General features: G+C 44.5%; 1 protein-coding gene across 3 annotated transcripts in view; it reads left to right on the plus strand.

Moving 5' to 3' along the window:
• NEK10 (NIMA related kinase 10) overlaps positions 1-17,840 on the plus strand; it is a 368,787-nt gene that overhangs the window by 49,817 nt on the left and 301,130 nt on the right. For all 3 annotated transcript variants that reach the window (XM_075316653.1, XM_075316655.1, XM_075316654.1), the window contains exons 3-4: positions 1,702-1,762; positions 17,325-17,440. In XM_075316653.1, coding sequence (XP_075172768.1) covers positions 1,702-1,762; positions 17,325-17,440 — 177 coding nt within the window. The remainder of the gene's footprint in view (positions 1-1,701; positions 1,763-17,324; positions 17,441-17,840) is intronic.

Below are 17,840 nucleotides of genomic sequence, written 5' to 3' on the forward strand. Positions count from 1 at the left end.
CGGTACTCTGCTTGTGATGGGAGGATTCACAAGTCTGCAGTCACATAGATTGAGTGCAGACTTTCGTGAAAGAACTGGACAACCCTTTAAATAATGTCTATATGCATCACAAGCAACATTTACTTGCTGATATTGAAGGAACTTCTACTGTACAGCATGTTTAGCAGCATGAGTGTGGTTGAAACATGACCGTGGTCCTACCAAAACTGTCAACATCAGAAATAATTCAGGCCTCACAGTTTAACCTACCAATAGTGACCCCAACTTTTAAGCGGGTAGCATCCTTTGTCAGCCGTGCCACCACCCCATTGTGATTGTTGGTTTTGCTTGCATTGTCATGGTATCTTTAGCCCTAATCAGACAAATGTCTGCCATCTTTTTACTCCTATCAGGCCCCGATAGCATTCTGTCAGCATTATGCTAACAAGCAAAATACACTGCAATATAAAAGTGTTACAGTTTATTACATCATTTATTAACCTAATAGAATTTCAAATCTCTTAGTGGGACGAAAATTAAAAGTAAGAAAAATATGTCAAATCACCTTTATCCGCTTCCAATTGCTTTGTAATGCAAAAAAATATATTAATAGAACAATAAAATCTACACACACAAATGCAATTACCATACCCTTAGCAAATCCGCCTATAAAATTTTCATGATATTTAATTTGAACAACCACATTTCTGAGCCAGCACTCATAGTTAGAAGACAGTGGTGCTCTGTATTAGGGCAGCATGCTGCAAGGGTTAAAACATAGAATTCAGGGATGCCTATCTTGTCAAGTGTCAAGGTCTAATCTTTTGTTTATTTGTTATGCTTATTTAAGCAGCAGGACCCTTATTATTGCTTGGACTACAATGTCTTGCACGCGGTAGTCCAGCACTCCCCTTCCTCAATGTCAATGTACGAGAGCCTGGTGTGGGTAAGACAACTCGCTCAGCACTGCTACATGGCTAAATCTAAAAATTCTGATTTGGTCAGAATGGTTGCACAATGATACACCGTTGGATTCAGATCGCTTTGCCCACATTGTGCTGCTTTCAGATTAGGTGGCAAAAACCTGCTGACAAATTCCCTTTATGCAATAAACGGCCATGGTCAAGGTCTGAAACAAACAACTGCTGTAAAGCAAAAAAGAAACATTGCTCGCCTCTTCTTGCCTCTCTCGGCAATCCATTGCAGATGCTCTGATCGTCCTCTCTGTCTCGGTTTACAAGCAGCCTGCCTGTGACCGCTGTAGCAAATCAGTGGCCTTAGCATTTTACGACCACTACAGTGACTGATTGGCTGCTGGGGTCATGTTCTGGTGTCGGTGGAGAAAGAGGACTGCCAAAACATTAGCGCTTAATAACTGGAAGAGAGAAGAGGTGAGTAGCGTTTCCCTGTAAGGCCACATGCACACGTTGAGTATTTGATGAGATTTTTCTCTCAGTTTTTGTAGCCAAAACCCAGAGTGGAACAATCAGAGGAAAAGTATAATAGAAACACGGGCACCACTTCTGCATTTATCTCCCACTTCTGGTTTTGGCTCCAAATACTGAGGCAAAAAATTCACAAAATACTCAATGTGTGCACACATTAGCTGATTTTTTTTTCAAGAAATGGAATAATCCCTACAAATAAATGTATTTATTTGTATTTACATCCTGTTGTTGTCTTACTGTAGATTTTTCACTTTTGCATCTGCTTAATTTGTAGGAAATATTCCGATGTCAAAAGACTTTGGTCTCTCTTAAATGTGCAAGCTAGCAAACAACAGGTAAATGCATTTCATTTTAAGCTATGTCTGTTAATCTTTTTCTATAGTCACTTTGTAATATTAACTCAAAGATGACCTGTAAACTCTCCTGAAATTGCAGTTTTATTAAATGTCTTCTCCTATAGAATAACAGCTATTAAAGGGAACCTGTCACCAGGTTTTTCCCTTCTGAGCTGCGGCCAGCACCAGTGAGCCCTTAGATATAGTATTCCAGAGTACTGTATATAAGAGCTCAGGACGCTCTGTAGAACGTAATAAACAGCTTTATAATACTCACTTAGGGGGCGATCCGGTCCGATGGGTGTCGCTGCTCTCGGTCCGGTGCCTCTTCCATCTTGTGCGATCGCTGTCCTCCTGCTGAGCCAAGTGCGCATGACGCATCCTGCATCATCCACACGGAGGCCTCCATTGTGCTCCTACGCATGCACACTTTGATTTGCCCAACTAAAAGCAGATCAAAGTATTGTAGTGCATACGAGTGGGCAGTCTTTGACCTTTCCTCGTCCCTGCGCATTACAGTATTTTGCTTTGGCTGAGCAGGACAGTGATGGAAGGAAGAGAAGAGGTTCTAGACTGAGCAGCGACACCCATCGGACCAGACTGCCTCCCAGTTAAGGTGTTTTCTATCTTATACAAAGCTGGCTGGGCACTTATATACAGAATTCTAGAATGCCGTATATAAGGGCTCACTGGTGATGGCCGCAGCTCATAAGGGAAAATCTGGTGACAGGTTCTTAATAGTCTGCATTCTGCTGTTCTTCTAGAAAAAGCTCTTGGAAATGTATGAATACATTTTTACAATTTAGTATTATTTTTTGTTTTATCAATGGTGCGGACTCTGACACTGTCAGACGGCAGGGGCAATGTAGGGACACACTCTATTGGTAAGGACAATGGTAACGCCCTCTTGTCAACATCAACTTTTTGTTATATATTTCCAGGAGAAGTGAAAGAGTAACAATATAATCTAAAGTTCTAAGAAAAGAAGTTTGATGGTTTGACATTATTATTGCATGGAGGATACATTTATTTACTGAAACATACACGCCAGGAAAGGAGATTTAAAATATTAAAGGGTTATTCTAATGTTCATAAATGGTTAAAAAAATGAGTGATTTTTTTTTAACTTTATTGATTACTCTTGCCTAGGTTACTTGCCACCTCTACAGGCTGGCAGGCGTGTCTAAACATGAGCGATGTTTACAAGTTTTCCTGTAGAGTTTGTCAGCACAGCTCTGAAGCTACAGATTGCTGAGTGCACTGTTAGGTCCTGATCCTGGACATTTTTAGTCCCACTGTGCCCCTCCAATGTTGTAGAGGCAAAGCTGCCTCATATAGCAGCATCGACGTCATACAGTTCACGTCAACGTGATGATGCTGCTGGTCGAACTGTCAATCAGGAAGGAGGCTGGCGAGCGGTGCGCTACTGCCAAAAATTAGACAACCCCTTACATAAGTATATTTGTGCTGTCAGGAGACAGTACATTCTCTTTTCCATTTACACTCTTTTTTTCCGTTTTCTTAAAGGGGTTCTCTGAGTAGTGTTACTACTTGAACAACCCTTCCTCAATTGCTATATTTCTCCGTATAAAATGAAAACAGCTTGTATTCACCGCCGATTCAGGTACTGTTCTAGTGACGTCAGTGCCTGTTCTCCTGGAGCTCTTCTGACATTATTCCACGATAGCCCTGCAGCCAATCAGCAGCAGCTTCACTCTCACTTCCTTAGGACATAACTAACATCTGGAGGAAGTGAGAGAGCAGCAGCAGCTCTCACTTCTTCTGGGCATCAGCTTGGGCTGAAGGAAGTGAGAGTGAAGTTGCCATTGATTGACTGCAGTGCTAGCATAGCATAACATCATGAGATCCCCAGGAGAACAGGCATTGACGTCGCCGTAACGCTGCTGGAACAATGAGGTGAGTATAGGCTGTTTTTATTTTATAAGGGTAATATAACAATTGACAAAGGGTTTACCAAGTAGTGGAAATGCAGGAGACCCGGGGCTAAAATGGCTGCAACTGTGCCAGCACCAGAAATGAAAACAGGCTGTTTTTATTATGTATAGGGAAATATATAAATTGAGAAGGTGTTGTATGAGTAGTGGACAACCCTTTTAAAATTACCACATCAGTGTTTTTAATTATATCTGACTAAATTTGCGTTAAAGAAGCAGTGATGTAGTATTAATTTTTGCTCCATTCTTCCTGTCTGTGTAAAATACCACATTTGTGTTTTTGTTCTCTTTAAACATAAAACAGTCCTTTAAATTATTAACTCTCAACCTCTGTTGACAGTTTGGGGCTTAAATAAGTGGTCCAAAGGCAAAATAAATTTTCATCTAAGTCCCTATGTATTTAGTGCTGCAATCTAACCTAATTTCTAATATGCTTACATTAAAAATTCCATATTCTTCCCTAACTACGCTATCTAACCGTTATTGTATTTTTTTCTACTTCCTGTCTGACGTCACTTCGTTTGAGAATCCCAGTCCATGCGGAGATACTCAAACAAAGCATCATCAGTGTGTAGTGTAGTTAGGGAAGGGTAGGGAATTTTTAATGGAAGTATATTATAAATTTTAGTTTAGTTTATGGTATTAAATAGATAGAGCTTTAGATGAGGGTTCGCTCATCTCTAAAGACAACCAATAATTAGTGTAAAATTAGACTAGACAGCATGAGTCACTTTGATAAATCTATGCACAGGGAAGATATTGATAAATAATTGTCCTTCAATATATTTTTAGCAGACAAAAATAAATCACTTTCCTATGGACACAATTATTATCTTTGACAAGCGCACGTGCTAAGTTTTAGCACAAAAGGTTCTGTCACTTTGAAATTGTGATTTTAAAAAAGTTATAGTTATTTGGTCTCATGTGATTATTGTCTTTCTAAAACTCAAAAATATAATTGAAATGAAGAAAATTTAAAAAAAAAACCCCAAGAAGAAGATTAGAATTTCTTTTTGATCAATGGTTTCAATGTATTGAGTTGGAAGGTAATTTTAATAAAATAAAAGTATCTGTGCGCTGATCCCGGACTCGGAATTCTCAGAGAACTCCATTTGACTAATTGAAGACCATCAAAAAAAGTAAACAAAAAGAGGAAACTCTTAACAGACCGAAAAAACCTCTAAAAACAGATGTTTATTGATTAAAGTTAAAATTGGTCAAAGCCATGTAACACAATTAGCTACAACGGTCAGTAAACACACAGCAAAAGTCGTGCAGGGGTGAGTACATATAAGTAGGGTAAACTATATAGTGCGAGATAGTCCGGTGTATACAGATTGTTCTCTAAAAGATGGTATAGGAGTATAAGCTTATGGGACTGGGCTAAGATTCCCTAGTCTCACTACTTGCTGACCGCGGAGGTTAATACACCATAATACCCCACTCAACGTCGACTCGCCCTATAAAACCTGTACTTAGCAACATGCCATATCCATACCCATCACGGCTGGGAGGTGCAGTTAGTGCTGCTAGGTCAGAATAATACAATCACACATTGCACAAGGTCAGTATTGAGGATATAAGTAATAGTAATGCGCTGTTGGTCATATAATCAGTCCCAGATGGGACAACCTATACAAATTTTCCTATTAAAGAACACTCCAGTGTAGAGATAACAAATGGTTGATAGACACATCTATATACAAGGGTCCTTTGACCAACAGAACATTATAGGCCCATAAGAAAGTACATCCCATTAGGAAGTTAAACTTATCTTGCTGGCAATTTGACTCCCAAAAGAATCACAACGCGTTTCCCCCCAATTTTTCGGGGTTCATCAGGGGATATTACCGAGCCGTGAAAAATTCACTATACTTCAGGCCACCTTATAGTTTATAGTGTCCTTTTATGGATCCGCATAACAATTCCCAAAAACGTCCTCCTGAACAATGGAGTGAGGAATTCCAGCATAACCACCCTGTAAATACGGGGCTGTATTAAAAAAAAAAAGAAAAGAAAAAGAAAGAAAATAGGAATAAAGCAGGCGAGTTATAATTATCAGCCTCCACGCAGCTGTAACAGTACTTCCAGAGCCACTCATTATCCCTCATGCATATGCACTGCTGCCCCCGCCCACCAGTAGCCTTCCTTAGTAGTGAAGGAAACAGAGAAAAATGGCCATTAAGCAAAGGAGCTAGAAGTGAAAATTCAGGACTTTTTGCAGTAAAGTTCCCTGAATATAAACACTACAATTAGAGTGATATTGCTATCCATTGTTAATAATGTAAGCAGGGTGTTTCCATAATAAATGCTAGCATTGTTCCCCTCATACAAAATTATACTTTGTGCATAGACAATCATACCGTTCTTCTAACTTAATAAATTATTTGTTTTATGGCCTCTTTTGGCTGTCATAAAAATAAAATACTACCCTATGATAAAAAAAGGTTGTACACTCCTGCATACAAGCATATTACAAAATGAAAATAGATACAAAATCCTAATGGCAAGAAAACGCCATTTAAAGGGTCATTATTAACATCATAATTATATATTTGGATGAATATTTCTTCCTTTCTCGCCTTTTCATTGGGGGACACAGACATTGGGTTATATGGTGTCTCCAGGGGAGGCGTGACACTAGGTTTGAAAAAAGTGTTAGCTCCTCCTCCCACAGCATATAACCCCAGCTAGGCGGGAACTAGCTCAGTTTTTTCCTAGTGTCAGCAGGGAGGCTGACATGTCTGGACTGAGCTCCACCAGAGGTGCCTCAGGCCAGCTTATTTTTACTTTTTATTTTGTTTTTATTTTCTTATTCATTCTATTTTTGATAGGGGCAATACCAGGGTGCCCTGCCACCCCAGTTCCCCCCGTGTACGGGTAGAGGAAACCTGGCGTGCCCAAGCCGTCAGTCTTCCCTCGCGCCCAAGTGGTCAGGTCTGCGTACCCCTCCAGGCTCCCTGGAAGCACCTCACACCAAGGTAGCTCCAGAGGGCTAGCAGAGCCGAGGACCTGCTTCAGCCTTGAGCCGAAGATGCGTCCCCGAGATCCCCGCATCCCAGGACCGACGCGTCTTCAGACGGAGCCAGGAGCAGGTAGGGAGACGACAAGTCAGTCCCCTGCATCCAAATCGCCGCCTGGAAAGGCGCCGGTGGGGCGATGCAGGCCGTGATCCTGGGGAAGCATCATTAATTTGGCTCCCGGCGTCGGCCTGCATTCTAGCAACGCCCCCTCCACTGCTCTAGAAGCCGCTCCCTCAAGTGGGCCGTCTCTCCCCTCCATGCTGCCAGAGAACACTGGATGCCATTACATGTGGGGAGCAGACATGGGTGAGATCACCTCCTTGGCTCTGCGATTCTGCAGCACTATATACCGCTCTGCTCAGTGGTAAATCGCTGTCTTTCTAGCGGTGTGTGTATATCAGCTTTTAGCAGTATATACTAACTGTGCCTGTAGGTATATACCGACTGTTTGACAGGGTGTGCTACTTTACTCGGTATATACCGGCTCTCCATAGCAGTCATTTATAATACTGCTAGCAGCTCCTCACCCACAGCAGTCCCTTTATAATACTGCTAGAGGCTCACTGTACTTATTGTGGAACTGTTGCTGACATGCGTAACCGCAAGGGTGATAAAGCTTCCCAGGTGTCCTCTACGGACCCGTACTATGCTTGTACCACCTGTGGACGCTCGTTTTTGTAATGGCCGAAGCTATCCACTATGCCGGGGCTGCGATGCCCCTACTACCGTGTCACAACAGCCTCCGCTGCCGGACCAGGAGGTCGTGCAGTCTGTGGATTTGGCTGCGGCCACTATCCAGGCAGTACCCCAGTCTGATGACGTTATTCCTGCCTGGGCTCTTCTAATGTCTAAGAGGGTAGATGACCTGGCCGCTCAGATATCCCAGTCTTCCACAGGCTCTCACAGCCTCCCCCCGGCTCATCTCCCCCAGGGGAGCCCGCCTTTGTCTGGTGTCTCATTCCCAGTGCATAAAAAGGCTGTCTCCAAAAGGCGCCATGGCGACCGTTACGTCTCGTCCGACTCGGACGATTATCAGTCTGACTCGGGCTCCGTGACCTTTAGTAGTCACGATTCCCAAGACTCTGACTCTGGTTCAGATGTCCCTTCTGAGTCTAGACATATGGAAGACACATTAATTTTGGCTGTCAATCACTCTCTGTCGATTTCTGATCAGCCTTCGGACCCGACTTCTCAGTCGGCAATCAAGCGGGCCAAGAAGCCTCCTAAGTCCTTTGCCCAGGATCCGATTTTTCATCAAATCATATCTAAAACGGTGGGATCACCCTGATAGGAGGTTTAATAAAAAATCCTCCTCTTCATTCGCTTATCCCTTTCCATCGGAACTGGTTAAGCTCTGGTCAGTACCCCCCGTTGTGTATCCGCCAGTATCCAGGCTGGCTAAACACACGGTTATGTCTGTCTCAGACACCGTGTCTCTCAAGGACTCGTCCGACCGCACAATTGATTCTGCGGTCAAATCTATTTTCCAGGCTTCGGGCTCCTCTCTGCACCCCCTGTTTGCCTTGACATGGGTGGCGAGAGCTATGAGTGTGTGGAGTAGGAACTTGCGCAAGTTGCTTCGCTCTTGCAATTATCCTTCAGAGGCTCTTGAGATCCTTGATTTGTTCTCTCTAGCCTCTAATTACTTGCTTCACGGCTCCATAGATGCAGCTAGTTTGTCAGCCCTAACGGCAGCCAACGCTGTTTTTGCCCGCAGAGTCCTGTGGCTAAGGATATGGAATGCGGACAGTGCCTCCAAGAAGTCCCTGTCCACACTCCCCTTCCAGTGCCTTCGTCTGTTTGGAGAATCCCTAGACAAGCTTATATCTGAGACGACGGGTGGTAAAAGTACCATTCTACCACAAAAGCGGCCTGTATCCAAAAAGTTTAAAAAGTCTTCTTGGCGCAGGCAGTCCTTTCGGCCCGCCCCCCAAAAGCCATCACAGGGGTCGTCGCAACGCTCAGATCGGGGATCCGGTCCCTCAAGGGACTCTTCCTGGTGTTCCCACTCCAGGCAATCTAAACCCATGGGACCTCGCCCCACGAAGGCCCCTTCAGCATGACGCCGGGTACCTCTCAGAGCCGACTCCTGTTGGAGGGAGGCTTCTGCTTTTTCGGGATATTTGGCTAGACCATACGATGCTTGGGTTCGAGAAATCGTCACCTCAGGTTACAAGATCGATTTCCATTCCCTACCGGCCAACAGGTTTCTGCGTTCTCGGCTTCCAAAGTCCACAACGCAAAGCCAGGCCTTATGTCAGGCCATAGCCTATGTGCAAAAAGCAAACGTTATCATTCCAGTGCCCCTGGAACAGCGCGGCAAAGATTTCTATTCAAACCTCTTTGTCGTCCCCAAAAGAGATGGCTCTGTCCGTCCTATCCTGGACCTCAAAAGGCTAAACAGGTCCGTATGGATTCGGACCTTCCGAATGGAATTATTGCGAGCCATACTAGCTGCTATGGAACCGGGAGAATTCCTAGCTTCCATAGACATTCAAGATGCTTATTTACACATTCCCATATGTGTATCGCATCAACGGTTCCTTCGTTTTGCCGTAGGACACCGTCATTTCCAATTCAGGGCCCTTCCCTTTGGACTGGCTACTGCGCCTTGGGTCTTCACAAAGGTCATGGCGGCCGTCATGTCCATTTTGCACCGCAGAGGCGTTCTGGTCGTTCCCTATTTGGACGACCTACTTGTCAAGGGGAGCTCTCCTCAAATTTGCTCAGAAAGCGTGCAAATTTGCCCAGACACGCTCTCAAGGCTAGGGCGGCTTCTCAACTTCAACAAGTCATCCCTCATTCCTCATCAGCGCATCACCTTTTTAGGTATTGTGATAGACACGGTTCAGGCCCGGGGTTTTTCTTCCAGAAGACAAGAGGTCTTCCCTGATCCGGGCCGCCCAATTCCTCCTCTCCCGCCGTTACACATCCCTCCGGAGTGGTATGAGAGTGTTAGGCAAGATGGTAGCAGTCATGGAAGCCGTGTCGTTTGCCCAATTCCATTTGCGCCCCCTGCAATTGGATCTTCTGTCCTCTTGGGACAAGAATCTAGCCTCTCTAGATCGGTCAGTCCGCTTATCTTGGACTGCCCCCAGCTCCCTCGTCTGGTGGACTCAGGTCTCATCCCTATCTCAGGGGAAGTCCTTCCGCCCTGTCTACTTACACGTAGTCATGACAGATGCCAGCCTGTTAGGCTGGGGGGCGGTGTTTCTCCACCACACTGCTCATGGACGCTGGTCTCACCCTGAGCGATCCCTTCATATCAACGTTCTGGAGATCAGGGCCATATTTCTGGCCCTTCAGACCTTTCAACCCTTGCTTCTGGGCCTCCCGGTTCAGATCCAGTCAGACAATGCCACGGCTTTGGCTTACGTCAACCGTCAGGGAGGAACTCGCAGCAGGGCAGCGATGAAAGAAGTCTCCAGGATTCTTCTTTGGGCAGAGATTTCAGCTGTCCATATTCTGGGGATAGACAACTGGGCCGCAGACTTTCTCAGCAGGAAAGGTCTAGCAGCAGGGGAATGGTCCCTCCACGACGAGGTGTTCCATCAGATCACTCTTCGTTGGGGGCTCCCAGATGTGGACCTCATGGCGTCTCGGCTAAATGCCAAAGTACATCCCTTCGTAACCCGGTCGAGAGACCCGCTAGTGCTCGGCTCCGACGCTCTAGTCCTCCCGTGGTCGCAGTTTCACTTGCCATACGTTTTCCTTCCATTCCCTCTCATTCCGAGAGTAATCAAGAAAATCAAAGCAGAGGGAATCCCGGTGATCCTCGTGGCCCCGGACTGGCCCAAAAGAGCCTGGTTTCCAGAGCTCCTCCACCTTCTCGGCGACACTCCCTGGCGTCTTCCCGACCGCCCGGATCTTCTGTCGCAAGGTCCAATATTCCACCAGAATACAGCACAGCTGCATTTGACGGCGTGGCGCTTGAATCCGTGATTCTAGCCAAGTCGCGTCTTTCTTCCAGGGTAGTTCATACCATGCTTAATGCTCGCAAGCCTTCCTCCGCCAGCATTTATCACAGGACCTGGAAGACCTATCTGTCCTGGTGTGACCGTCATAATCGGTTGCCCCTTTTCTTTTCAATCCCTAATGTTCTTGCCTTTTTGCAAGACGGTATGGACTCGGGTCTTGCTCTCAATACCCTTAAAGGACAAGTTTCTGCCTTGTCAATTTTTTTCCAGAAGCAGCTGGCTTCTCGCCCTCAGGTCCATACCTTTCTGCAAGGGGTGGCGCATTTGGTCCCCCCTTATCATCACCCCTTAGATCCCTGGGATCTGAATTTGGTTCTCGGAGCACTTCAGCTTCCTCCTTTCGAACCCTTGAGAGAAATCTCTCTTCAACGGCTGTCTTGGAAAGTTGCCTTTTTAGTCGCTATTACCTCAGGCGAGTGTCTGAACTGGCAGCTCTGTCCTGTCGCTCTTCTTACCTGATATTCCATCATGATAAGGTGGTCCTTCGGCCTTCCCCCGCCTTCCTTCCGAAGGTCGTATCCTCTTTCCACCTGAACGAGGACATTGTGTTGCCGTCATTCTGCCCGGCCCCGGTCCACTCCTTTGAGAAAGCCCTTCACACTCTCGATCTTGTCAGGGCTCTGCGGATCTACATCTCCAGAACAGCGCCGTTGCGCAAGTCCGATGCTCTTTTCGTCCTCTCAGAAGGACACAAAAAGGGCAACCGGGCTTCCAAATCCACGATTTCTCGATGGATCAGGACTGCCATGTGTGAAACTTACAAAGCACGAGGTGTCGTTCCCCCTCAATCTGTGCAGGCCCACTCTACACGAGCAGTGGGTGCCTCCTGGGCTATCCGCCATCAGGCTTCGGCGGCCCAACTTTGCAAGGCCGCTACCTGGTCCAGTGTGCACACGTTTACAAAATTCTACAGAGTGCATACGCATGCCTCCGCGGATGCTGCTCTTGGAAGACAAGTCCTTCAGGCGGCAGTGGCCCATTTATAAGTGGCCACTGCTCGGTTTCTTGACAGTGTTGATATGTGTTCACTGCAGTTGCAGTTGTTAGTCAGCTCTTAGGCTGATGTTCTACACTGTTAATAGTTCAGTTCCCACCCAGGGACTGCTTTGGGACGTCCCAATGTCTGTGTCTCCCAATGAAAAGGCGAGAAAGGAAAGGACATTTTTGTGTACTCACCGTAAAATGTCTTTCTTGGAGCCTTTCATTGGGGGACACAGCTCCCGCCCTTGTGGTTTTGGTTGTCCTTCTCCTACTGCTTTTACAACAAACTGAGCTAGTTCCCGCCTAGCTAGGGTTATATGCTGTGGGAGGAGGAGCTAACACTTTTTTCAAACCTAGTGTCACGCCTCCCCTGGAGACACCATATAACCCAATGTCTGTGTCCCCCAATGAAAGGCTCCAAGAAAGACATTTTACGGTGAGTACACAAAAATGTCCTTTTTACATCTTACTGTATTGTTTTCTCTTATTCACTTTCAATATCAGGAGTTAGTGTATACACACGCACTCACACACATTCGCGCACACACACATGCACTCACACGTGCGCACACACACATGCACTCACACGTGCGCACACACACTTTAAGACTCTGAATGCTTAATTCTAGCTATTGCTTTGCTTAGTTTTTTTTGTGAAACCCCAAATTTACAGGTCAAGTATATATACAGAAGTAAATTATACTACAGGGACACATTAGCTGGTAAACACAACAACCTGGTGTAATTCACATAAGAATTCGTTTGCACATTGTTTACCGGCTAAAAATGTTCTTGGCATCCTGGCACAATAAACAGTCTACTAGACGCGGAGAGCTAATAAGTTGTTGTTCCCAGATTTATATATTTCATTGCTTATAATAATTATCCATTTATTCAAATCTAAAAATTTACACTCAAAACATAACTACAGTTTTGTCTCCTTCATTCTGTAAAGTTACAAAGTATGCCTACCTAGTTATCCTTAATGTTTTTTTAATAAGTAAAAAAAGTATTTTTTCCCCATTTTATATATTTAAATTGTTACGTTTTTTTAAAGCATCTGAAATGTTATTTGTAATTTTTATCATCTTGTCCCTCTGTGCAGTACAGCTGTTTTAATGGTTTTAATGCTGTCAGACTTCTAGGCAGGATTACCATGTAAAACCTTAAATAAGCACTCCCATCACTGTTTTTATTCTCATAATATATTGCCATCATCATATTATATAGCACTGTGTACTTACAATTGCTCATTTTGCCTTTCTACCCAGTAATTTCTTCTCTTTTCCCTGCTCTATGTAGAAACAGGAAGTCTCTTGTCCCTGCATGAATCATTCCCCTCTCCAACTCCTGACCTAGCTGCTTATTAATAACTGCCATCTCCTATCTCACTAATGGGAAAGTCTTCACTGAATACAGATTTTACCTCAGAATTGAGAATTTTGATAATCACTGATCATTTCTGGTAGAGAAAGAAGCAAATTTGTCTGATATGAACTATTACAAAGTTAGTTATTTCCATTTCCGCTATTGAGGGATAAAATAAAAATTAAAACAATGATTATGCTTTAACAATACCACACAGGCAAACCTAGGGTGCTCAGTCTAATAATTCTCCCTGACTTTGCCCATAACTAACAAGAACACAAAGGTGCTTCCTGAAAATTCCCAGGTCTTGGTCCCCAAGTACCTAATTAATTAGTTCTTAATTATTTTGATAGGCTTTAGATTACAGGTAATAAATATATCCATGTTTAAGCAGGTACAGATCTTTAACTCCTTAATGACATGGCCAATTTCTGTTTTTCTCGCTTTTGTTTTTTCCTCCCCTTCATCCCATTGTTTTTTGGGAATTACTGTATATTTACTCCCTATATTGTATGGTAAACATGACCTGGCAATAGATTTCTCCTTATCAGCATGATTAGGGCGATATCAAACATTTCCAGTTTTTTTCTTATTTTAGTAGTGGTGAATAGTGATGGGCGGATCCAGACTTTGAAAGTCTGGAACCGTGTGGTTTCAAAAGTATCCAGGTGTCGGCTAATGCTCAGGATCCAGCAGCTTGGGAAATAAAAAAAGATAAAGGAAGAATAAGAAGCAAGCAAGCGCGCTATACTTACCGAGTCTCCGGTGCAGCTGTAACTGCTTCCAGGCCACTCCTTCTTCCATGTCCGCTCATTATTGCTCATCCATATTTACTGTTTCCCCCGCCAACCGGCAGTCCTGGCATCTGTGATTGGTTGTAGTGGGTCAGTATCGTGGTATAAAAATAAATAAAGTGCTATAGGGTCCCCCCGTATTCTGATACCCAGCACAGATAAAGCATACGGCTACAGGCTGCAGCCCCCAGCCGTACGTCTTTCTTGGCTGTGTATCAAAATAAGAGGGACCGAATGTTTTTTTTTTAATTATTTAAATAAATATTTAAAATAATGGTGTGTGGTACCCCCAATTGTGATACCCAGCCATGATAAAGCCCGACAGATGGGGCCTGGAATTAACAGACTGGGAAGACTCATGCTGATTGGGCCCCCCAGCCTAAAATTAGCAGCCTGCAGCCGCACAGGATTGTTGCATCCATTAGATGGATAGATTATTTACTTTTATACCATGATAGTGACCCGCAGACAGGGTCAGTGATTGCAAGCAGTCAGATGATGTCACAAAGGTTGGGGCCGCGTCTGACTGTAACTAATCACAAATTCAGCCGGTATGGATGAGCAATAATGAGTGGCCCCGGAAGAAGAATGAGCAACTTCGAAGCAGGTACAGCCATGCCGGGGACTCGGTAAGAGTAGCGCGCTTGCTCAAATTCTTCTGTCCATTCTGCCACCATTTTTAAGTGCCGGATCCTGGTCCCCATAGACTTATATGGGGGCCAACGTCTGGCCAAATATCCGTGATCAATTTTGAGCTAATTTTTTTTTTAAGTCTGGTTAGTCCCTCCGATCCTAGATATCATCGAGTTTGCCCATCACTAGTGATGAAAAATAAAAATCAAAAGTTTGAAAAAATTTTTTTTTGAGTGGTGTCGCCATTTTCCCCGAGGTCCATAATATTTTTACTTTTCAGTCAATAGAGTTGTGTAAGGATTTATTTTTTGCAGAGTGAGATGAAGTTTTTATTGATATCATTTTGTGATCAGTGATGGGTGGACTTGCAGATACCCAGGATTGGCGGGTCCAACCTGGTTTAAAAAAAATCAACCCGATTCTAGCCCTCAATTGATCCCAACTATCTGGCCAAATGCCATCCCTATATTAGTCTATGGGGACCAGAATCCGATGCTTACAAAATGGTGGTAGAAGGGATAGTGGGATTGGAGCAAGCATGTTATACTTACCGAGTCTCCCATATGGCTGTAACGCTACTTCCTGGGCCACCCATTAACTTCACACATATGCACTGCTTCCCCTGCCCTCCTGTGCTCCTGGTGTCGTTGCAGTCAGACGTGCCCCAAACCTGTGTTGCAGCGTTTCTGACTGCGTTTTAATCAGAGGCGCTGTGTGTGCATCTCTATTGGTGTAAAAATAAATAAATAAATTGGCGTAGGATCCCCCCATATTATGATGCCCAGCACAGATAAAGCATAAGACTACAGGCTGCAGCCCCCAGTCGTGTCCTTATCTTGGCTGTGTATCAAAATAAGAAGGACAGCATGTGACTTTTTATTTTAATTATTTAAATAAATAATGATAAAAAACGGCATGTGGCCCCCAATTTTGATATCCAGTCATGATAAAGCCAACAGCTGGAAGTTTGTATTTTCAGGCTTTCGAGACCCATGCCTTTTGGGCCGCCCCAGCCTAAAGATAGCAGCTTGCAGCCGCCCAGGATTGTCGCATCCATTACCCGACTCATCCCGGTTGCCCTGGTGCAGTGGCAATCGGGGTAATAAGGGATTAATGACAGTTCACAGTTGCCACTAAGCCCTAGATTAGTAATTAGGTGAATTATCGGAAAGAAGATCGGGGAATAATAACGCGCTTGTCACCAATACGAGCTGAAAATCTTTAATCCAAGTCTTTATTGAATGGGCTATGTACAGGTAAATGCTTTTCAGGCGTCGCAGCCCCCTTCCTCAGGACAGTATAGCAGTGGCAAGGATAGTAATAATAGGATCTTACTATCCTTATCACTGCTATACTGTCCTGAGGAAGGGGGCTGCGACCCCTGAAACGCGTTGACCTGTACATAACTCATACAATAAAGACTTGGATTATAGTTTTTCGGCTCGTATTGGTGACAAGCGCGGTATTACACCCGATCTTCTTTCTGATATTTCACCTGATTTCTTCGGGGCTGCAGCTGTCTCCACCTACTACTAAGTGTTAAACAAAAGTTGTGACTTTTCACAACCCCTATAGGTGAGTGTACCTTATCCTTTTTCTCTCTTTTTAACTCTGCGCCTTTTGTTCCACAGTCTCTGAAACACTAGATTAGTTATTGGAAGAGTGTATGAGACCCCCATTACTATTACTTTAGGTAAAAAGAAATAAACACAAGCCCCAACAAAAATCCTTTATTTGAAATAAAACACAAAACCCTCTTTCACCCATTTTTTAACCCTCAAAACACCCAGGTCCGACGTGATCCACACGAGGTCTCACGACGATTCTGAAGGCACAGTGCACCCGTCCACCCCTGCCATGCCACCCACCTCAGCTACCCCGGAGGCCCTTGCTATACATGAGATTGTTTCCTCCACCTCGGCTGTACCACCAGCTTCAGTTATCCTGGAGATCCTTGCTACACTAATGACTGTGTCCGCTTGTCCACGTGTTTGTCCCTGCCCAAGGAGTCAGCTGCCAGAGTCCCAATCACTGCCCCGGGAGTGGCAGCTGGTGTGTGCCTCGCGGTGGTCGCTTAGACAAGCCCCTCCCCCTAAAGGGTGCTTTACACGCTGCGACATCGCTAACGATATATCGTTGGGGGTCACGTTGTTAGTGACGCACATCTGCCGCCGTTAGCGATATCGCAGCGTGTGACACCAAAGAGCGACAATCAACGATCGCAAAAACGTCAAAAATCGTTGATCGTTCTCATAATATCGTATGTGGTGCATGCCGCTGATTGTTCGTCGTTCCTGCGGCGTCACATATCGCTATGTGTGACGCCGCAGGAACGACGAACATCTCCTTACCTGCGTCCACCGGCAATGAGGAAGGAAGGAAGTGGGCAGCATGTTCAGCCACTCATCTCCGCCCCTCCTCTGCTATTGGGCGGCCGCTTAGTGATGCCGCAGTGACGTCGCTATGACGCCGAACGCACCTCCCCCTTGAAGGAGGGATTGTTCGGCGGTCACAGCGACGTCGCTGAAAAGGTATGTGCGTGTGACGCTGCCGTACTGATAATGTTCGCTACGCTACATTACACATCCCTGGAATCTGGCTCTTGTGGCCTGTATTGTGTTGTTCTCAGATTAAATAGCAAAAACCTGCAGACAGATTCCATTTAAGCCATGTCCCATCCATGTCCTTATCCAAAGTAATAGTGCAAATTAGAATGTTAAAAAAAACTTGAACGAAAGGTGAAACTACCTTTATTATCATTTCTTCAGTCAAACCAATATTTACTGTCATGCTATAAATCAAATGTCTAATGAAATGTTTTCTGTTTAAAGCTGCCTGCTTTGAAAGCTACCAGCTTGTCAAAAACTCAGCAGAAGTTTGGGAAAAACCACACACCTAAAACTCAGTGGCAAGAATCCACTGAATCTGTTGAACTTGAAAAATTTAGGTAAGTAAAATATTCCTTAACCTCTGTTCTTGTAAATAACTGTTAACTATTACAATGTCCACAGAAGTCTCTTTATATTCCCTTATATACAATTTATAACTAATGGGTGAACATGAACTGTAAATTTAGGGACTGTACCAGAAAAGCAGTTTAGTTTCTGCCACCCATATAAAAATGTATGAAAATGGAAACAAATAATAGATTAAAGCATGATAATTATACATACAATTATACTTACTGAGTTTCTGCTCGGCTGTGCTGTCACACTACTTCCGTTTCCGCTAATTAAATTTAATGAATACTCACTGATTCCCCCGCCTACCCGCTGTGACAGCGTCTGTGATTGGATGCAGTCTGACTGCCAGCGTGCTGCCCACACTCTAGCTGTCTGGGTCCCGAA

The sequence above is a fragment of the Anomaloglossus baeobatrachus genome, chromosome 6, assembly GCF_048569485.1.
Source record: "Anomaloglossus baeobatrachus isolate aAnoBae1 chromosome 6, aAnoBae1.hap1, whole genome shotgun sequence".
Classification (NCBI taxonomy): domain Eukaryota; kingdom Metazoa; phylum Chordata; class Amphibia; order Anura; family Aromobatidae; genus Anomaloglossus; species Anomaloglossus baeobatrachus.